At 45.8% G+C, this 22,306-nt stretch overlaps 2 protein-coding genes and 1 long non-coding RNA gene across 5 annotated transcripts in view; 2 read left to right on the plus strand and 1 right to left on the minus strand.

The window, feature by feature from the left end:
• Positions 1 to 33: 33 nt before the first annotated feature.
• LOC146341139 (uncharacterized) lies at positions 34 to 7,297 on the plus strand. Its single transcript, XR_014783840.1, has 2 exons — positions 34 to 1,729; positions 4,474 to 7,297. It is a non-coding gene; the product is annotated as an uncharacterized LOC146341139 (long non-coding RNA).
• On the minus strand, positions 3,063 to 15,397 carry ATP5MC1 (ATP synthase membrane subunit c locus 1). 2 transcript variants are annotated; one of them, XM_084804827.1, is made up of 5 exons: positions 15,372 to 15,397; positions 10,002 to 10,050; positions 7,479 to 7,556; positions 4,631 to 4,806; positions 3,063 to 3,296 (listed from the first exon to the last, which is right to left on the minus strand). In XM_084804827.1, exons 2-5 carry the CDS (start codon positions 10,038 to 10,040, stop codon positions 3,182 to 3,184), a joined length of 408 nt encoding a protein of 135 aa, XP_084660953.1. In that variant the 5' UTR covers positions 10,041 to 10,050; positions 15,372 to 15,397; the 3' UTR covers positions 3,063 to 3,181. The 2 variants fall into 2 exon arrangements, with proteins under 2 accessions (XP_084660953.1, XP_084660952.1); XM_084804826.1 differs by lacking the exon at positions 15,372 to 15,397 and adding an exon at positions 15,285 to 15,357.
• A 438-nt stretch (positions 15,398 to 15,835) lies between these two features.
• The window catches only part of CALCOCO2 (calcium binding and coiled-coil domain 2), a 45,277-nt gene continuing 38,806 nt past the window's right edge, over positions 15,836 to 22,306 (plus strand). For both annotated transcript variants that reach the window (XM_084804821.1, XM_084804820.1), the window contains exon 1: positions 15,836 to 15,932. The gene's annotated coding sequence lies outside the window, so the exon portion shown is untranslated. The remainder of the gene's footprint in view (positions 15,933 to 22,306) is intronic.

Genomic DNA, 22,306 nt, shown 5'->3' on the forward strand with positions numbered 1-22,306 from the left:
GCGGTCGGACGCGGTCCTCACTTCCGGTTCCGAAGTGGAGAACGTTCGTAGGGGCGAGCGTAGGACTAGAGCAGGAGGGCGCGACGGGGAGGTCCTGTTTGTTTCAGTGCTCGGGGAAATCTCGAGTGGGGAAATCTCCGGCGCCTTTTAGAAGCGGCATGACAGATAGCAACTCCGCGTGCAGCCTTCTGCAATGTTGCGTCTCCACGGTGGGGCTGTTCCGGTTGGGTTTCTGTCTGTCGCATAGCTTTTAAAGCAGGGGTGGGCAGCTTGTGGCGCTCAAGGTTGTGGGGCCTACAACTATCCATCAGCCCTAGCAGTGAGGCATGATGGGAGTTGTAGGCCAAAACGGGGGGGGTCATAAGTTGCCCACCCGTTTTAAAGGCACAGGAGCCCTGCCCTACCCCAAGTCCATCTTAACCCCATGCTGCTTTTTTTCTTTCGTCCTGGAGGTGGTAGAGGGCACCATGCGTTCAAAGCAGTGCCATACGAGGGATCATGGAAGTCGCACTCCTGGGCCTTGAACATTTAAGATGCCAGGTAGAAATTCAACAGGCAAGGCCTTTCGTCCCTGAATTGTCTGCTGAAGGCTTTTTAAAGCATGTGAGCCGTGTCAGAAAACGGTCACCCTCCTATACCTTCTGTTGCGCTGCTTTGCAGAAAGCATGCATAGAATGCCTATGATACTTTCAAAAGGAACCTCTGACTCGTTTTGAGTTTTTACATGAATTCCTTTGGATTTCCCACGCTCTTGCCCCGCACATGGAGGATGCTATCCGCTGCAACGGAGAACCCGCTTTTACTGGCGAGAGCAAAACACTCTACAACGAGCCCTTCGCATAGAATCTCCGCCCCCGGCCAGGCTAGAACGTCTCCCAGGAACGGTCGAAGCGCCGTACAGAACTACAGTTTGTTTTCCACTCAGGGGTAGAGCGCCCCTTTCGGCATCATCACGACTTCTCAAATGCCCAGCCCCATGCGACGTATTTACTCAGAAGTCTGTCCCGCTGAATTCCATGCGATTTACCCCCACGTAAGAGCATAAAAGGATCAACCCCGAGAGCCGCGCATGCGCAGCGGCAACCAGCCCGCTCGTCCTCGGAAATTCCCTGTTACAGGCGTAGGGCCTCCCCTCGCTCCCTTCCGCTTTCCTACGGCTGCCTCAGCGCCGCGTCACGCAGGCCCCGCCCCTCGTATCCCTCTAGTGGCGTCGCGTAGAACTCTCTCACCCACCCGTCACTATAGACTCTCCACATGCGATTCCTAGAGCGTACCCCTCCCGCCTCACCATAGACATCCGCTCTAGAGCGTAACCGGAAGAGCCGAAGTTGTCTCCACGCCGACCAACGATCGCTCTTGCGGTCACCATCTAGCCCTCGAGGGGCTCTGATACGGGGGCTGCACTTAACACGGTCCAGGCGGAAATGAGGCCCATCTTTAGCAGGATGTTTGGCTGTTTTTCCGGGATCCCCCACCGCACACACACTCTTCAAGGGGATCTATCCGTGCCAGGGGAGTTCTGGAGGTCACCGCGTTGTGTCCTTTAACAATTTCACCTTGCAGCCCTGTAACAAAGCCCCTGTCCCTGCCCACGCCTGTCGTCATCGCCCCTCCGTCTAATAGCAAACCCAGGCGGCCGAGCGCCGACAGAAACGGAGCCCCAAAATGGAGCCACTGAGAAACACGAAGGAGGTGTCCACTCGCTCAGAGAAACTTGGGGTTTGTAGAAGTGCGTGCAAACAAAAAACCGCAAAATTATCCTCAGCGACCCTAGAATCTTGAGTTATAGATAAGAACAGTTGAAAAGAGGGCGGTCGGTGGGTGGGGAATGGCCTGATGGAGGGCAGTGGTGATTGACACAGTCGTCGGAGGCGGCAAGAATGCATTGCAACACTTTGTGGGAGGCGCCGTTTGTCCCTAGTAATGCCAAACTTGGGCATACCTCCATCAGTTTGTCAGGAACAGGACCACGGACAAATGAGATAGTGACTGCTGCTTAAAGAATACTAGTTAAAACATAGTTTTAAAAGATCCAGCAAGGAACTTTTATAGCTGCCCTATACTACACCAGGTCAATCTTGCTCAGTACTGTCTACATTGACTAGCAATGGCTAAGGTTCATAGACAGGACATTCCCTGACCTACCTGAAGATGGCAGGATCTACCAAATTTTGGGGGCCATTTGTGGGGGAGAGGAACATTTGGGGATAGGAGTTGCAGGCCATGAGGTTAAGTAGCTCCCCTTCCTGCCCTATATGGGGAGTGGTGAGAAAGAGGCACCCTTTCACACACTGTAGCACACAAAGGCTGGCACCTAGCCCCAAATGAGTCCTTTAGCATTGCATGGTAATGCAGGGGAACATTCCTGGAGTATGGGAAAGAGAAGTGTATTTTCCTTGCCCCTGGAACCAGCCACAAACAGCACTACAGGACTCTCATTCCAAGCTGGCTGGAGTCCTAGGAGCTGGGGAGACAGTGCAGTATTTTGTTGCAGTTCCCCCTCATTTTAGATTTCCCTCACTGCTGCATAGTTTTTTAAATGGCACTGGTTTACTAGAGGGGAATTGCCATGTCTAGAAAAAAGTCCAGTCTCAAGCATGAGCTACACTGATTAACGAGTGAGCAGAAGTTTTATCCTGTGGAACTGACTGGTTTCAGAATGCAGATAAGGTTATGAAGCCCAAGCTCCTGAAGAAAGCAAACTTGATTCAGTCATATGGATACTGATGATCTGAGTACGTGCTATGCAGCTCCTCTACATGCAACTTCTGTTTTTAGGCACAGTGTAGGTCCGATGATGACATGAAACTCCAATAGTTATACTAAAACCAATTATTTACCAACCTTTAAGCAGGCCATTGAATAGTTTTCTTCAGAAGACTATTCTAATTGTCCGAGAGCCAATAGTGGTGCTGATGGTGTTATCCTGTTTCTTTTACCAACTATATTTCTTGTTCATAGAAGGAATCCATGATGAATTGATTTCAAAAGAGATATTCCCCCACCACCACCCCCAGCATGCACACACAGAAACGCAAAATGAAAGAATGATACAAAACAAAAAACTTGAGTCTTATTTATTTAAAGTTTGTTTAAATTTGTTAACACCCTGGCCAAGGAGGCAAGCTCAAACCAGAGAGGACACAAGACAGACAGCACCTGCAGCATAGGTCCAAGGCGTTTACATGGCGAACAAAATGAGGAATGCCACCATCAAACAGAAGAGTCCCATGGCCTCCGAGAGGGCAAAACCCAGGATAGCGTAAGAAAACAACTGCTGCTTGAGGGATGGGTTCCTGTTGGTGGAACACAGAAGATTTGTAAGGTCAAATCCTATTGGCTACTCCAAAATAAAAGTCTGCAAAATTAAGTAGCACAGCCATAAATATATCCACTATACCTCAATTTAAAGCAGGGATGGAAAACGTAGCCCTCCAGATGTTCGACTACAACTTCTATCACCCTGATCATTGGCCATACTGGCTCAGGCTAATGGGAGCTGGCATCCAACAACACCTGGAGGGCTACAGGTTCCCCACCTGTGCTTTAAGGTGTTAGGGCTGTTAAATAGTTTCAAAAAAGCTGTGGGATTGTTCCCAGCTTGAGGTCAAACAGCCACAGAAACAAGACTGCGCTTTACAGACACATAAGCACATATTTTAGCCTTACATCCTGGGTGGCTGATTTGTGGATCTTGGAGATAGTGGACAAGTAGGGAAACTGGGACCAGGGGAAAGTTAGAACTATTTTTCTTTGATTTCGGATCACTTAGTTAAACTTTGAGGCACGTGGGTACATTCTCATTATATCAATAAATAAGCTACACTGAGCCTGTTCCCATGATACGACAGCCCACCATGACTTAATTTACCTACGGGAGCTATCATGACAGGTGCCCATGGGCACCATTTTTGCATGGCGCCCACAGGTGCCTAGTGTGCTGTGGCTTGTTGTGTTGTGCAAACCCAGGTGGCTGGGATTGTTTGAGGGTTAGACAACCCTCAACCCTAAAACAAGCCATGCAAAATTGACATCCATGGGTGCCTGGCATAACAGCCCCCATAGATAAATTAACCTACTGTGGGCTGTCGTGTCGTGCGAACCAGGTCACTATGTCTAAAGATTTGAAAATTCACTCCCTGAAAACAAGCATACAATGCTTCTATAGCATTGTCCAACCTTTAAAGAGACATGTGCCATCCCTGCTCCTCATGAAAGCACCTGCACTTTAGGTGGTACGAGCAGCAGCTCTAAGGGAAGTTTCACAATAATGTTTAGCAGCCTAAACAGACTGAGAATTGCATTTTTAGCACATGAGAGTTGTGTGTTGCCTGTATATTAACATTTCTGTTTTGATAGTAAAGAGGGGCTTTGAACCTAGAGGTTTGAGAAAGACATTTATACACCTTCTCAACAAGATACTTGACAAAAAAAATTCCATTCGGAACTCATTATTCTCCCTCTTCCTTCTAGTACAGCTTTCCCCATCTGGGTATCCAGTGTTGCCTGCTGAAACTGCTTCTCGTCAGATGGGTGTGCGTTTGGAGGTCAAAATCTTTGCCGGAAAAAAGAAAGATTCTAAACTCTCTGCTGAAATAAAGCAAAAAATGCTTTTTCCAAGCTAGTTTACCTGGCATAACCGATGATTAAACTGCCAAATACTGTGCCAATCCCAGCTCCTGAGCCTGCTACCCCCACCGTAGCAGCACCAGCACCGATGAATTTAGCAGCAGTATCAATGTCACGGGAGACGGCGCTGGTCTGGAATTCCCGATGAGCCAGCTGACGATTGGAAATGCTGAAGACCTGTGGAGGAAGCAAGTAATTAATATGATTTGGGCAAGACACTTGAAAGCGCCATATAACTTTCCCTTCCCAAGAGCATTTATTTGAGCTGTTCCCAAGCAACAGGTTAGGACAGGGGTTCTGAAACTCTACCCCCAAAGCCCACTTGAGACAACTGAAAATTACTCGGACTCATCCATCACAAAATGGTGACAGACGGAGGTGGAGTTTGGCATGATCAGCTTTTGATCAGGCAATTGCTGATACCATTTTGTATTGATATCTAACCCCTCTGAAAATTGCTAACTTCTTTGCCCCAGCTATTTCCTTGTAACAGGGAGGTCCATAGTCCAGCAACCTTCAAGTTAAGTATACGCACTAGCTCTGAAGTACAAGTTAAGTACATGCGCATGACTCAGCCTCCCCATTTCAGGAAAAATTTGCTGACCCAGAGGCTCTACGTCTGGGTTTCCAACACGGTGCCCATGGGTGCCAATGTGCCCAGGAACACCTCACCTGGAGCCCACCAGACTACCTGCCTCTGCTCATTTTACTTCTATTTAAGATTATTTTAAATTATTTTTTTAACTGGGAGATTGTCATAATGCAAAGCAAAGTGCTGCCCTTTATTTGGGTTCCAAAGAGTGGTTTTGTATTTTGGAGCTCAGACCCCCACTTCTGCCTTGGACTTAAGTTCTTGGGTTAGTTACTTTTCTATTAGTCTTACCAGTTTGCCTTCTGGGAAATGAATGCTTTATAGACTGGCCATGGTGGGCAGCCATTTTATGAATGAGCAAGTCCATCCATGGCAGCCATTTTGTGAGAGTGCCTATTACACTCTCAAAATTCCAAATATGTCCACCGACCCAGAAAGATAAGGGACTCTTCCTGCAAATAGAGAAAACTATTTATTTTATATTGATTTTCTCCTCCCCACACATGCCTCTCAAGGTCTTACCCTTCTGTCATTTATTTTCCCCTTCTACTTTCACGCTTAACTTGAACCCTATCTCCCACTGCCGTCCTGCTGCTTTTACATTCACTTCCTCCTATAACAGCTTCCCTCTTATCCCCTTCCTCTTGATTCCCAGTTTCTAAAAATTAGCATTAGCCTTGCTCTCTAACCAACACCCGCTGCCACACCCACCTATGCAGTGTGCATGGTGTGGTCATGGCACAGGGTAGTCAAGCAAAGAGGCACTGGGTAGTCTGTAGCACTGAGACCCACCTGAAGGTTGGCTGAGCCCCACTGGTGTGTCCCAAACCGCAGTTTGAGAAACACTGGGTTAGAGCATACGTAGGAAAGGGGTGGGGAAAAGAGAATACAGTGGGTTGGCAACAAGAGCCCTATGGGTTGCCTGGCAAGCTTCTAAGCAGGCATGAGGAACTTGTGGCCTTCCAGATGTTGTTGGACTCTTAACTCCCATCACCCCCAGCCAGCATGGCCAATGGTCAGTGGTGATGGGAGTCCAATACCATCGGGAGGGCCAAAGCTTGCCCACCTCATTCTACGCATTTGAGCATGTATATTTAGGAACAATGCAACACAGAATCCCAAGTAGTGTTACTGCCAGATCATGGTCTAGAGCAGAAGCACAGATCTCCAGGAGACCTAACCCTCTATTGTTCAGTTTCCCTACTGGAACCCTTAGGGAGAAAACTGACCACGCCTATATCCTGCTGAGAGGTGTCACAATCACTTAAGACAGACACCAATGAACCACAGATATGTACATCAGAGAAAACTTCTCTGTGATGTACAGGTAGAAGTGCCCACTGTGCACACAAGGAATACCAACACTGCCTTTCCTCCAATCCAGTGGGAGTTTAAAAAAGGGAACTCTGGGGAAGCTATTCAGCATGAATGCCAGCACAGGGTTCAAGAAGGCTGAAATTAATGCAGTGCCCAATTCAGAAGGGTTTCTAAATGGATGGTGAGGAGGATGAAGGAAGAGTAACTGAAAGGCATGCTGGCAACCAAGGTTTATCCCAAGTTAGGTCAATTTTTCAATCTCCAGTGTAGCTGCAGAGTGGAAAGGTCAAATAAGCTGGAGAAGGAAAGCCATAGTAGCATGCAACAAATAGAAGCCTTTCACTCTCCCTAATTTGAATTCTTAATATTAAGTAGGGTCCTAGAAGTAGCGACAAGGTAGTTGCATCTGCCCAAGGAATCGTCCTTTCATTACATTTGTGGTGTGTGAGCTGCAGCAGCACAGTTCCTTCCAGTACTGCTCAGGTAATGGGAGAAGCTCCAGGCCATGTGGGAAGAGTCTATGCAGAAAAAGCTTTCTCCCATGCCAGCACTGGCTCACTTTTTGGGAGGGGGTGATGTTGATATAAGCAAACCATAGGACATGGACCCCTCCCCAAAGATCCAGGTCTTCTCATGGCTCCCAAGCAGCAAATGCAATCTAGGAAGAGACTAGTGGGAACCTATGTGTTCAAGCTCCAAGTCAGCCTAGTCTCCACTCTGAGAAAATTTACAGTATTATAATAAAATAATTTCTATGTATAGGTTTATTGTAGCATTTTTATTGTTAAACAACTTTTCATGTTATTTGACTGTATTCTGATATTTGTTTTTGTACTATGTTAGCCACTATGTCGGGATTCCTTTCGGAAGGAAGGATGGGGTGCAAACACTAAAATGAAAAAAATAAGGCAGCAATGAGGGGCATGTTGTTTATTCTTACCTGCACAGTCTGAGTCTCTGGCCTGCTTAATATAGACAGGGAAGCTGGTCTGGTCAGAGCTCGGGAACAGCAGCGGAACTGGGGAGAAAGACATTTAATTCATATCAGAATATAAATAACTGCTATATACAGAGGCCAGTACTGTCTATCCTGACTGGCAGTGGCTCTTTAAGGTCTTAGACAAAGATTTTTCCTAATCCTCCTACTTGAGATTATTTAAGTTGTAGATGCCAGCAATTTATCATGGACTAGATACTTGCAAAACATGTTTTCTGTTGCTGAGCTATGTTGTTGTTCAGTCGTTCAGTCGTGTCCGACTCTTCGTGACCCCATGGACCATAGCATGCCAGGCCTTCCTGTCCTGCGCTCTCTCCCGGAGCGTGCTCAAGTTCATATTCATTGCATCGGTGATGCTATCTAGCCATCTCATCCTCTGCCGTCCCCTTCTCCTTTTGCCTTCTATGGCCCTTCCCTAAATTTATCATGAGATACTTTTGCTGGAGCAAGTCCCACATGAGGAAAAGTTTCAACATGTGGGGCTTTTTAGCTTAGAAAAAGGCAAGTAAGGGAGGCATGATGCAGGTGTATAAAATTATGCATGGCATGGTTAGGGAGACGTTTTTCTCCCTCTCTCATAATGCTAGAACTAGGGTCATGCAATGAAGCTGAGATTCAGGACAGATAGAAGGAGCTATTTCTTCACACAGTGCATAGTTAAACTACAAGATGTAGCGACAGTCACCAACTTCGACAGCTTTAAAAGGGGATAAGACAAATTCATGAAGGATAAGGTTATCATGATGGCTATATATTACTTCCAGACAGCATCGGAAGCAGTATGCCTCTCAATGCCAATTGCTAAGGAACACAAGGAGGAGAGTGTTGTTGCACTTATGTCCTGCCTGTGGGATTTCCAGAGGCATCTGATTGACCATTGTGGGAACAGAATGCTGGCTTTTGGCCTGATTCAGAAGAGCTCTTCTTATGTATGTAGGGCCATGACATTGCCAGTGTGACAACCAACCATCTTTGGTCTTATGCATTACTTTGGGGGCCTGTTTGCACTACCAGTCACCTTGGAAGAACTACCCTAAAATTCCCTTAAACTTCTGATTTGTTCAATCCCGTTGTTAAATATAAGAGATAATGTAGTGACATCTCTTCTTATGTTCTGCTTATCAGAAGGCAGTTATCTTTAAAGACAGATATATTTATTCATCGTGTTCTCATGAAAATTCTCTTTGGCAGGGGATGCTAGATTTTGGTTGCATACAAATGTTTCTGGCCCAAAATTAAGCTTGGCTAGAGTTCTAGACATGGGAAGAGTACCCTTCCCAATACCATTCTGTCATGACTTGCACTGAGTAATGTGATCCATTAATTGATTTAAAGGTAAATTGAGTGTTTATATCAATCTTCCCCAGCCTGGTGCTCTCCAGATGTTTTGACAACTGCCATCAGCCCCAGCCAGCAAGGCCAATGATCAGGAATGCTGAGAGTTATAGTCCAAAATATGTGGAGGGCACCAGGTTGGGAAGGTTACTCTAAATTCAATATGCAGAGTAGCTGTACCATACCCAATGATTTCCTCCATTGGCTTTACAGACTGTAAGAAGTCTTTCTTAACACAGATTAGTAACAAGCCGCCCTTGGAAAATCTTTTTGAAGAGTAGCATATACATTTTATAATAAATAGAATTAATAAGTAAATACCCACCAGTCTGTTCCCCCTACCAAGTACAAATCAAGACAGCCAGGCAGGGATGTTTCATTTTATTTTCTAAACTGGAACAGGGTTAGTCAGTAACCAATTGACCGATAATGACTATGTATGGGCAGGAGGACAAGTAAAGATCTGTTGGCTAGTAACTTTTTTGCAAGGCTATAATACCCTTCAGAAGCCATTATGGTTTAGGTGGCATTTGGCCAAGGTTCAAACAACCCCTCAGCCAAAGTTCATTCTGTGGGCTTGGACAAGTCACTCTTAGGGAGCAATCCTACGGCTGCTAGCCAGCAGCTAGACGGCCATAGGATATGCCAGTTTCTGGGAACCAACCTCGGAGCCCGCACTCCAAGGTTGGTTCCTGGTCAACTGACACACACCTCCCCTCCCCCCCGGCGCTGCCTCACAGGCAGCTTGGAACAGCTCTGCATTCGGAAGAGGAACGGAGCAGTGAAAACTGGGCGTTCTGGGGCAGAGAAGGCGGAAATGCCAGCACGACCCATCCTATGTGTCATCTGGCAGCCGCCTCCCCTGCTCCACCTTCCTGCAGGTAGACAGCTGAGATCAGCTGTCTAGCCGCAAATGCAGGGTGGCTGAAACACAGAGGGGACGATCCCCTCCGCACGTCTCCTGCCCTTCATTGGATAGGAGGTCACCTATCCCCATAGGATTGTGCCCTTAGCCTGTAAAATGGGAATATTAGTGACCTATCTTGCAGGGCTGCTGTAAGGATGAATAAACTAAAGAACATAAAGTACTACGTTTCTTTTTAAGGCACCTATATGCCAAAATTTTCTTACCAGAGCTGGCGAAGCCAGGAGAGCTACTGGAGTCTGCATTCTGATTATCCTGAATAAACAGGGGGGAAAGCCATGTTTACATACACACATCCTAAATACTCATTGAGTTAAAGGGGAAAGCCCACCACGTGGCAAATATGCAATTGCTGAAGAACAAGTAGATCATTTCTCCTCATCCATTTATGTTCTCTTTCTATATCAGGCATGTTTTTCTATAAGGGTTTTCATAAAGTGTAAATCCAAAATTGAACTAGCAGGTAAAGCTAGTCTTGAAGGAACACCCTTAATGAAGGATTACCAGTTACTCAAAAAGAGTAAAGAACCACCAGATATGAGAGCCAGTAACTGTGCAACAGTGACCCCCAGCTGCAAACATAAGGGGACAGACATGCAAACTATCACAGGAAGGACAGATGAAGAAGACTGTTAGTCTGACACAAAATTGCTCCTCCTCTTACAAATGAGAAAGACTCTGCTGGAGACAAGGAACAGTGTATTTGACTCCATTGACTGAACGGTTGTCTAAAGGAAACGGTTCTACACAGAAAAGCACAAGTCATAGGACTTCCAGCATGTTAGCCAATGTTTCAGAGCTATAGTTATCTCTCTACAAAGCCACACTTACAAAGGGATCCTAGTAAGCCACAAAGCCCTTTCCCTACCCCATACCTATCACCTCCCCAAGCCCTTGGCCAATACTTTTTTAGTAACTCCTCAGCCAATGGCATGTATCCTAAACTTCCATAAAGAGCCTCCTAACATACTTCCTCCCCATCTACACCTTTGTTGACTCCCTACATCCTAAGGGCCCTTGATTTGTTTACTTCATATTGTTGTCGTTCAGTCGTGTCCGACTCTTCGTGACCCCATCGACCATAGCACGCCAGGCCTTCCTGTCCTGCGCTCTCTCCCGGAGTGTGCTCAAGTTCATATTCATTGCATCGGTGATGCTATGTAGCCATCTCATCCTCTGCCGTCCCCTTCTCCTTCTCCTTTTGCCTTCAGTCTTTCCCAGCATCAGGGTCTTTTCCAAAGAGTTTTCTCTTCGCATTAGGTGGCCAAAATATTTGAGCTTCAGTTTCAGTATCTGTCCTTCCAATGAGCACTCAGGGTTGATTTCCTTTAGGATGGACTGATTTGACCTCCTTGCAGTCCAGGGGACTCGTAAGAGTCTTCTCCAGCACCACAGTTCGAAAGCATCAATTCTTCAGCGCTCAGACTTCCTTATAGCCCAGCTCTCACAGCCATACATTACTACTGGGAAAACCATAGCTTTGATTAGATGGACCTTTGTCGGCAAGGTGATGTCTCTGCTTCTTACTATGCTGTCTAGGTTGGCCATAGCTTTCCTCCCAAGGAGCAAACGTCTTTTAATTTCATGGCTACAGTCACCGTCTGCGATGATCTTGGAGCCCAAGAAAATAAAATCTGTCACTGCTTCCATTTCTTCCCCTTCTATATGCCAGGAAGTGATGGGGCCAGATGCCATGATCTTAGTTTTTTTAATGTTGAGTTTCAAACCAGCTTTTGCACTCTCCTCTTCCACCCTCAACAAGAGGCTCTTGAGATCCTCTTCGCTTTCTGCCATTAGGGTGGTATCGTCTGCATATCGGAGGTTGTTGATAATTCTCCCGGCAATCTTAATTCCGACCTGTGATTCATCCAACCCGGCATTTCTCATGATGTACTCTGCATATAAGTTAAATAAGCAGGGTGACAATATGCAGCCTTGTCATACTCCTTTCCCAATTTTGAACCACTCGGTTGTTCCATGTCTGGTTCTTACTGTTGCTTCTTGACCCTCGTACAGGTTTCTCAGGAGACAGGTAAGGTGGTCTGGTACTCCCATCACTTTAAGAATTTGCCACAGTTTGTTCTGATCCACACAATCAAAGGCTTTAGCGTAGTCAATGAAGCAGAAATAGACGTTTTTCTGGAATTCTCTTGCTTTCTCCATGATGCAGCGAATGTTGGCGATTTGATCTCTAGTTCCTCTGCCTCTTCGAAACCCAGCCTGTACTTCCGGTAGTTCTCGGTTCGCATACTGCTGAAGCCTAGCTTGTAGGATTTTGAGCATCACCTTGCTGGCATGTGAAATGAGCGCAATTGTGCGGTAGTTTGAACACTCTTTGGCGTTGCCCTTCTTTGGAATTGGAATGTAAACTGACCTTTTCCAGTCTTGCGGCCATTGTTGAGTGTTCCAAATTTGTTGGCATATTCAGTGCAGCACTTTAACAGCATCATCTTTTAGGATTTTAAATAGCTCAGCTGGAATACTGTCATCTCCACTAGCTTTGTTGTTAGTAATGCTTCCTAAGGCCCACTTGACTTCACTCTCTAGGATGTCCGGCTCAAATTCAGTGACCGCACTATCATGGCTATCAGGGACATTCAGATCTTTCCTGTATAGTTCTTCTGTGTATTCTTTCCACCTCTTCTTAATCTCATCTGCATCTGTTAAGTCCCTGCCTTCTTTGTCCTTGATCATGCCTGTCTTTGCACAAAACGTTCCCTTGAGATCTCCGATTTTCTTGAAGAGATCTCTAGTCTTTCCCATTCTGTTGTTTTCCTCGATTTCTTTGCGCTGTTCATTTAAGAAGGCCTTCTTGTCTCTCCTTGCTATTCTCTGGAACTCTGCATTCAGTTGGATATATCTTCCCCTTTCTCCCTTGCTTTTCGCTTCCCTTCTTTCCTCAGCTACTTGTAAAGCCTCATCAGACAGCCACTTGGCTTTCTTGCATTTCTTTTTCTTTGGGATGGATTGAGTTGCTGCCTCCTGAACAATGTTACGGACCTCCGTCCATAGTTCCTCAGGCACTCTGTCTATCAGGTCTAATTCCTGAAATCTATTCCTCACCTCCGCTGTATATTCATCAGGGATATGATTTAGGTCATACCTGAATGGTTTAGTGGTTTTCCTACATTCTTTAATTTCAGCCAAAATTTTGCAAGAAGCACCTCATGATCTGAGCCACAGTCAGCTCCAGGTCTTGTTTTGACTGACTGTATAGAGCTTCTCCATCTTTGGCTGCAAAGGACATAATCAATCTGATTTCGATATTGACCATCTGGTGATGTCCATGTGTAGAGTCATCTCTTGTGCTGTTGGAAAAGAATGTTTGCTATGATCAGCGTGTTTTCTTGGCAAAACTCTATTAGCTTTTGTCCTGCTTCATTTTGTACACCAAGGCCATGCCTGCCTGTTATCCCAGTGATTTCTTGACTTCCTACTTTAGCATTCCAATCCTCTATGATGAAGAAGACATCTTTTTTTGGTGTTAGTTCTAGAAGGTGTTGTAGGTCTTCATAGAACCAATAAACCTCAGCTTCTTCGGCCTCAGTGGTTGGGGCATAGACTTGAATTACTGTGATGTTGAATGGTTTGCCTTGGATTCGTACTGAGATCATTCTATCGTTTTTGAGATTGTACCCTAGTACAGCTATTCCCACCCTTTTATTGACTATGAGTGCTACTCCATTTCTTCTAAGGGATTCTTGCCCACAATAGTAGATATGATGGTCACCTGAATTAAATTTGCCCATGCTTGTCCATTTTAGTTCGCTGATTCCCAAGATGTCAATGTTCAATCTTGCCATCTCATGTTTGACCACCTCCAGCTTACCCTGATTCATTGATCTGACATTCCAGGTTCCTAAACAATATTGTTCTTTACAGCATCGGATTTTCTTTTCACCACCAGACACATCCACAGCTGAGTGTCCTTTCGGCTTTGGCCCAGCCGCTTCACTCTTTCTGGCGCTACTTGGAAATACCCTCTGCTCTTCCCCAGTAGTATATTGGGCACCTTCCGACCTGAGGGGCTCATCTTCCGGCGTCATCTCTTTTAGCCTTGTGATACGTTCCATGGGGTTTTCTTGGCAAGAATACTGGAGTGGGTTGCCATTTCCTTCTCCAGTAGACCACATTTTGTCAGAACTCTCTGCCATGACCTGTCCGTCTTGGGTGGCCCTGCACGGCATAGCTTATGGCTTCACTGAGTTACGCAAGCCCCTTCACCACAACAAGGCAGTGATCCATATTAGCTACATCCTAAGGGCCCTTTGCATAATATTCAGTTATACGAACTGTCCGTTTTTCCATCCTCCATAGCCCCACATGCTTTCCCTAGTCTTGTTCCATTCTTTTTGGCTCATCCTCCTTCCAGCATCCCAGGACATAGGAATTCAGCACCCTCCCAAAGCAGAACACGCTGCCTTTTTCCCTCAGAGCAGTCATGTTGAAAGCTCCTCATTGGCTTGTTTTCATCTACATCTTCAGGACATTACTACCTCTACCAAATCAAATTACTCTAATAATCTCCCCCACCCCCAGTACATACCATTGTCCCAAAGCCAACTTGCACCCCAGCCTTTCCAGAACTTACAAGTCCCCTTCACCTCCCATCACCTTTCAGGCTCAGTTTAAGGTGATGGCCTACAAAGCCGATCACCTGACATGAGCATGCATACCTCTACCCTATCCTCCCACCACAGCCTCTAAGAGCAACCCAGAAGACTTCATGGTATACCATCTACTTGCCAAATCAGATCTGCAAGGATTCTGAAAGCAGTGGCTTTGCACATCTTTAGTGACAAATTCCGGAGGTGAAGCCATGTTAGCTAGTTAAGATAATAAAGAGACTCTTGTGACACCTTAAAGAGGAACGTATTTATACTGCCAGAAACTCCCATGCTCTATAGAGCTCAAAGGCTACAGAAGCTTATGCCACAACAAGATGACAATCCAGTGCATATTTACTTAGAAGTCAGTCCCACCATGCTCAGCGGGGTTTGTTCTCAAGACTCTAGTGTAGCCTTCCCCCAAACTGTTGCTGGCTGGGGGATTCTGGGAATTGTGGCCCAACACATCTGAAGGGCACCCGGCAGGGGAAGGCGGCCCTAGTGCATCAGGATTGCATCTTAAGGGTGCTGAGGTCTAGGGAGTGTGCTGGATTGCAGCCTGGACCTTCTTAGTCGCTAAGGTACCACAAGATGCCTCATCTTTGGGATTTTCTTCCTTGGGGACTCGCCGAAGCAGAAGCCTCTGCAACGGCTGGAAGCACGGCGAGGCAAGACGAGGGTCGTGTCGTCGTCCCCCCGCCCCACGCTTCCAAATTAGCCCTTTCTGGCCAGGGCGGAATGAGAACAAGGCTACTAAAAGGAATGCCGGGTCTCCCTGCTCCCGCCATGCACCCGCTCCTATCTTTCCACCGGGCTCCCCGCCTCATGCATGGGCTCCCCGCCCCACAGCCTCCGCTCCTCAGGGTCCCCGTCCCTGCAAACCTCCTAGAGCGAAGAACGGCCGCAGGAAACCTCAAAGCCGCGGCTCTCCCGAGCAGACACCGCCAAGCCCCTCCCGGCCCCGCTCACCTTGCCAATGTACCACAGCGTCCTCCGCTCCTATTGGCCGCCGCGACGCAAGGAACGCCGCCCGGCCAGGCCGCGGTGGCTCACGGGACGCAGACCTCCTCTCCGCGCGCCTTTGGCCTTCCTCCCGCGCGCGCCTCTACCCCGCCCCCTGCGCGCGCGAGGATTGGGCCGCGCCGAAAGGCTGGCGGCTCGACCATTGGTCGGGCGGCTGCCTCTGTTCTCGGGAGTGGTCCATCGCGTGCGTCCAGAGAGTCACGTGGCCTCTCCTTGACAGGGCGGAGGTTTTACTGCGCAGGACAGCACCGTGGGACGTTATAGGGTCACACGGTGTCTCTGAGGGGGCGGGGCGTCTCTTCGTGACGTACAAGAAACGCCGTCCGCTCACAGGGCGCCGCCTCACGTGTGAAGGCCACGCGTACACGTGTCTGTTTTGCTGGGATTGGCCGCGCGCGCTTCACGTTGGCGGGCTTCTGCGTGGTTGGATCCTACAATCTCCTCGTTCGCTGTAGGCTCTGCTGGCAGTTGAGTGTGAGAAACTGGCTCTGCCGAAAAGCATCGCACGTGAGTTTTATTTATTTATTTCATTTATACTCCGCCTTCTTTCTTCTTGCAAGGAACCCAAGGCGGCTTACATTATCCTCCTCCTCTCCATTTTATCCTCACAGCAACAACCCTGTGAGGTAGGTTGGGCTGAGAGTCTGACTGGCCCAAAGTCACCCAGTGAGCTTCCATGGCTGAGTGGAGACTAGAAGCGCCCAGGGTGCTGGAATCCTCGAGGGATGGTCGCACACGTGTGAACCAGGCTGTATAGCACAACCGTATGCATGTATGCTTGGGAGAAAATCTAGTGGTGTATAGTGGGAATTACTTCCTGGTTAGGACTGCAGCCTTAAGGTACAATCCTATGCATGTGTAGGAAAGGAAAGGTTCCTCCTGTGCAAGCACCGGGTCATTACTAACCCCTAGAGGGACGCTGCTTTTGCTGGCGTTTTCATGGCAGACTCTAGGGGGGTGGTTTGCCATTGCCTTCCCCACTCGTGATTACCTTTCCCCCAGCAAGCTGGGTACTCATTTTACCGACCTTGGAAGGATGGAAGGCTGAGTCGACCTGAGCTGGCTACCCGAGACCTGGCTTCCACTGGGATGGAACTCGGGTCGTGGGGAGAGTTTTGGTTGCGGTACTGCTGCCTAATGCCCAACGACTCCCAACGTGTCCCAAGAAATGTATAGGATTGCACCCTTAGTAATATAAACATGGCAATTTGTTATGATAGTGGACAGAATGTGCAGCGCTGTGTAGATGAAACAGCACTACAGCTGCTGGCTGACCGTTCCTTTGTTAGGCAGATTGCTGGTTAATAATCTGGAGGGGTTGGTTGATCCAGTGGTAGCCAATAGTTAAGTCTGAGAGGGTCTCCTCAGAGTTGATAAATCTCTGTTTTTAAATGGGATACCTGTTGGGAGCTTGAATGCTATTTCAGATGAGGGAAAAGCAGTTACCAGTGCAATCCTATATTTGTCTACTCAGAAGTAAGTCCCAATGAGTTAAATGGGATTTACTCCCAAGTAAGTCAATATAGGAGTTTTGAACAGGGAGACAAAGAGCTGTGAGCTGGCTAAAAGTGAACTACGAAGATCTGTATTGGGACCAGTACTTTTCAACTTGTTCATAAATGATCTGGAGTTAGGAGTCAGCGGTGAGGGGGGCAAGTTTGCAGATAAGGCCAAATTATTTAGGGATAATGAAGGGGGAAATGGATTCTCTAAAGTGGGAGAATGGATATTAAAATGGAAAATGTTGGTCAGTGTAAGCAATTGTGAAGTGATGCACATTGGTGTAAAAAAAATCCCAACTTCACATATATGTTGATGAGATCTGAGCTGGCAGTGTCTACCCAAGAAAGAGATCATGGAGTTGTGATGGATAACTTGATGACAATGTTAACCCAGTGTGCAGCTGCTCTGAAAAAGGCAAATTCCATGTTGAACATAATTAGGAAAGGAATCAAAAATAAAACCATTCATATCATACTGCCCTTATACCTGTTAAGGAAATATCCAAGGCAGCTTCAGTTGAACAGTCAGAAATTTATTAAAGCACATCACGGCTGTGGGAGAGACAGACAAAACTGTGTCTCTCACCACAAAAGAAAACAGGATGCATTTATACAGACTGAAAGTTGAAGAACCAAGAAAAACACACTACACATGCTCAGAAACCAATTAGTACTCAGCACAGCGGCCTTCTTATCTTTAGGGATGAGTTACTGAGGTGGATAGGAATTTCTTTCTTATGAGCAAATTATAACTACCTTCTCATGGTCACAGATGCGCACACACACATATCAGGCACGTCACCTGAACCAAACTACTTATGAGGCCTAGTCAGGCCTACTTTCACAATCCCCCCTTTGAGCCTGTCAGAGTCACCATCTATGCTTGCATTGTTATCAGTTGTTCAGTCTCTTTACTGCTGTCTTTCCGTTCTTTTCACATTTCTGTTTGTATTCTACTGACCATCCAGTGCAGTTTAGCTTTATGTATAGTTTTTATAAGGAATTTGAGACAACATTTAATCAAAACAGTGATTAATGGAACAAAACAATACAAACAACAATTATGCTTATTACATTGCACATCTGGCTAGGTGGCTGTTTCTGGTAGATCTAGGTAGTAGGGTTTAATCATTTTAGTCTCATTTTGTGGAATTGGGATCATTGGTATGCTTCTATGAGCATGGACTGGCACATGGCTGCAGATCTAGCAGTTGGATACATTCAAGTCTACTTGAATCTGGTTCACCACTTTCAGGAAAGTGTTCTTTGCTTTCATGCAACTGAAGATGCCAAGCAGGAGCAGGATGCAGGTGGGCCACATCATGAGAATGTGCCTCCAGTGGAGGCTGAGACAACTCTTCACTAACAAGAGCTGTGAGCTCTGCTTATGCTCATCTCGCCAGCAAGTGCTTGGCTCACTACTAGTCCTTTAGGGGTGGCTATTTTGTAATCCAGAGGTGGCTATTTTGTAATCCAGAGGAGGCCAAAGTGCCAAAAGTGTAAGAAGATCTCACATAATAGCAGGTAAAAGGGCAACAAGCCAGTATCACAACGGCAACCAGAGATGTTCTTCTCTTCCAGGTCCAAAATGAGTCAAAGGGCTGATGAGCTCTGAGTTAGGGCACATCTAGCATTGTCTGGTTCTGGGGCACGTCATCTCCAGGGGGCAACACTTTCTTGCAGTGGGATGCAGGGATCCAGGTAGGCTGTCTTTGCAGCTTCAAGCAGTGTGGGTGGTCAACAGCACCTGATGGGTACTTCTCCCATGAGGCCCAAGGGAGGACTTCTTCTGATGGGCTTTGTTGGCGACTCAATCTCTAGGCTACAGGTTGTGACACTGTATCATAGGAACGTCTGGAAGCACTTTTTAACCTGTGAATGGAAAGCCTTCGCACACTTCATTAATGCTTGGCAATAGTTTAACACAGTCTCATCCCTTAAATGCAAGTTATGTTCTTTAATAGGTGCTGAAGACGGGAGTCTCATGGGCTTCTTTATAAGGATCTCATGGGCACTGAGCACAGTTTGTCGGTGTGAAATGGCACATATGTTTATCAGGGCCAAAGGCAGAGCATCTGGCCCTTTAAACCCAGTTTTAGCACAAATTTTGGCTAACTTGTTCTTTAAGACTTCGTTCCTTTTTTTTTTCTACTAGCCCTGCTGGCTGGGGATGGTAGGGGCACTGGAAATGCCATTGAATTTGCAGAGCTTTGAACACAAAAACTACTGATACATATTTAAAAGAACAAAATTTCTTCATCTGAATGAAATCTATTTGTATGTTAAAAGAAAGCTTACATATCTGTTAACTGTCGATTCAGTAACTCTGGTTTCCAGGTGAGTGACGGAGCGCCATAACTCCAGGGCTGATTATCTGAGCAGATGGTGCACCTTTCTCTCAGACTGAGAACAGATAACAGGCTAATTCACTCAGGATTTTATACAGCAAGTCTCACTAAGTTAGAAAACTATAAGAAAGTACACACACCGCTGGCCCCCCTTCACCAAGGCCTTTCTCTTTTGGCAGCAAAATAAGTTTTTTCATGGTACAGAAAGAAGCATTCCTTATCAGTTAGAAGGCAGACAGTGTGAAGAGCGAGTACGGTGCATTATTTTAACTTCTGTGAGTAGGAAAAACGTGGCCTTCACTCTATGTGAATACAGCTATGAGAGCAAACTCTAAAATCATGAAAATTGTTAACTTTTTAGCAAATCAGCATACTTGTGCTATTGATTACTGCATTATTACTGCATATGATTCTAGGCAAATTCACACCTGGCTGCTTGCTGTGTTTTTTTTTAAACAATCTAATATGCTCCTCCCTTGAATTCTCACAGATTCTATATTGTTTATTAAACAATTAAAACAAATCATTTATCATTAAGCTTGTTAGGCTACATACAAAGCAAAAAGACAAAGCAAGAAAATAACAACTAACACAACAAAGGGACAATGCACAACGCATAGGATTTCAAATCCACGGTTACCTCAGTGTACAAATACCTTACCAGTGACTTTCAATAAAAATCACTTACTTAGACCGCTTTAAAATCTCATTCTCAGCAGCATCATTCTAGCACACGCCGCACCCCTCAACAAACATTCAGTTTAGTTTGCATTTTCTTCTTTGTGAAGTAACACTTACTGGTACAGAAGGTTGAGCCTAAGCTACAATATGTGTTCAAACACATTAGCTAATACATGGCCATACAGACAGTCCTCAGCCAACACTCACACTCTATCACCAGTCACACACAGTCATTGCATCTTGATTTTTACACAGGAGAAGCTGACGCTATTTTAGGTTTTTGGAGGCATATAGGACAATCTGTCTAGCAGACTCAAAGGACAGGCATTCGATGACTAAGAGGAATAAAAAGCTCACATTCTAACATGGCAAGAACAATAGCCACAAATACAGATATAAAGACATTTTTTTCTAAAAGCAAAAACAAAGCTACTGAGTACATTAAACACATTATTCACATTTATGCAACTTGCTTGATCTAAATCATTGTGGCACCTTCACCCCTTAGGGGATTGACTCAATCGACTCTACTCTTATCTGCTACTACAAGGGGGGGAAGAAGGACCATGGGAGCTACCAGGCAGCCATCCAGGGAGCGCTACAAAAGATCAGTGTACTGAGGACAACCAGCCAGTCTCTGCTTTTTCAACATTTGGGCCTGATTTTGGAGTTGTGCAACATCTTCAAAAGTTGCCATGGGAGACTGGTTTATTGCTGAACCGAATAAGGCAGTAGCCTTAGAGAGGTCAAAAAGTTCTGCCGCTTAAGCAGAAGTACAGTTAAGCAAAAGAATTTTGTTCTATTACAACATGGGAATTACAGACAGCATATCTCCTTAGCATTTCTTTGACAAGACCCATCCACAAAATATACACAATCTACATTAGTCAGTGGCTCATCTGACAAGTCTGGATGTGGCTTTGCTAGGTGCTCAGGCACTTCTAAACAATCATAAGGGATACTTTCAGAAGCATCAGGCAGCAAAGAAGCAGGATTTAGAGCGGAACAACGTTGCAGTGTAATATAAATACTAGAGAGAAGCAAAATGTTATACCCGAAGAGGCACAATTGAGACAGGTGCTGAGTCTTTGCTTTAAGTAGAAGAGCTGCCACTGAGGTACACAAAGAGTTAAAGGAGAACATAGCACAATATTTTCAGAGGCGTGAACAAGGAAGGCAGCGGCTGCAGAATCAAGGAAAGTCCTGTAATATGTTACTGGTCAGTTGTTATTTCCATTCTTTTAGATAAACGCACTAAGAGCACAGTAATTTTTTTATTAAAAAATGCCCAAGTTATTTTAGAACAGTGCTTGTTTTGGAGCAGTGGAAGCAGATTCGGCTTCAGAAGACCAGGGAAGTGGCCCAGGAATATCTGAATATACTCTGTCAGGGAACAAAGATAGTGCAACCAAGTTTACCCAGAAGGTCTCTGGTCAATAGAAAAAAAAAGTTACAAACCTCTCAGCTGTCTTACAAGTTTTGAGAAGGAGGGGGAAGCGGCTGGGAGGTGTGAAGTGTTTCCATCAGCTGGCCAGGCTGGTGGGGACACTTATTTTTCTAATGCTCAACTTGGCTACAGAAAAGTGGCAGCAATGCTTGAATATTTTTTTCAAAAATGTCTTTAGACAATCCATGTAGTCTGCTGTAGTCTCACTTTTGTTTTGCTTACAATTGATGATTAAAAAAAAATTAGCCTAATCAGTTTTCTGCAGCATCTGATGCATGCTTGGTCTAAAGTATTAAGATTAGCTGGTTCTTGATTTGGCCAGTTTGCTTGTTCCTTTAATCTAGTGCACACTTCTTGGGGCAAAATAACTTGCATGAGTTGGTTCATGCTAGTGCAATCAGGGTTGTAACAAGTGATCACTGTTTTTCTAAAATATTCTGTGGCTTTTCTGATGTTTCAAAATTTTACCTGGCCTTTCAGTTTTTCTTGGGAGTCCTTAAGACTCCACTCCCCGGGACTTAGGTGACGTTGTTGTTGTTGTTGTCGTTGTCGTTGACATCTCAACATACCAATCAAAGAATGCATTCTCATTGACCATGTACACCTTGGACCTCGAGATTCCAAGGCTCCCTTCAAATGCACAATTCTGTCCAAATCAAAGGTCCCAACCGAGGGAAATTGTTTGGATGGGTCAAGCGCCATTTCTCCAAAACTTGCAAGTCTTAGGTCCGTAATTCTTGTTCATGTACATTGAAGGCATCCCTTTTGGGGCTGCGGAATTTCTTTGGAAGAATCCGACCCCATCCTCAATTCACACAGGAGCACACAGGAAAACAATCAGGTCTCCACACATTGCAAGAAACGAAAGGCACTGCCAATTCCAAGGTACACTCAGAGACCGAC

The sequence above is a fragment of the Heloderma suspectum genome, chromosome 6, assembly GCF_057233095.1.
Source record: "Heloderma suspectum isolate Gila_16-S chromosome 6, 16-S_ref, whole genome shotgun sequence".
NCBI classification, from domain to species: domain Eukaryota; kingdom Metazoa; phylum Chordata; class Lepidosauria; order Squamata; family Helodermatidae; genus Heloderma; species Heloderma suspectum.

Bases quoted from the DNA above. Each gene is read 5' to 3' on its own strand.
- ATP5MC1 (XM_084804827.1), bottom strand. From the start codon at position 10,040: ATGCAGACTCCAGTAGCTCTCCTGGCTTCGCCAGCTCTG. The intron at 7,557-10,001 runs GTAAGAAAATTT...CTTTCTCCCCAG, and splicing joins TCCTGGCTTCGCCAGCTCTG to TTCCGCTGCTGTTCCCGAGC. The intron at 3,297-4,630 runs GTAAACTAGCTT...TTCCACCAACAG, and splicing joins TTAATCATCGGTTATGCCAG to GAACCCATCCCTCAAGCAGC.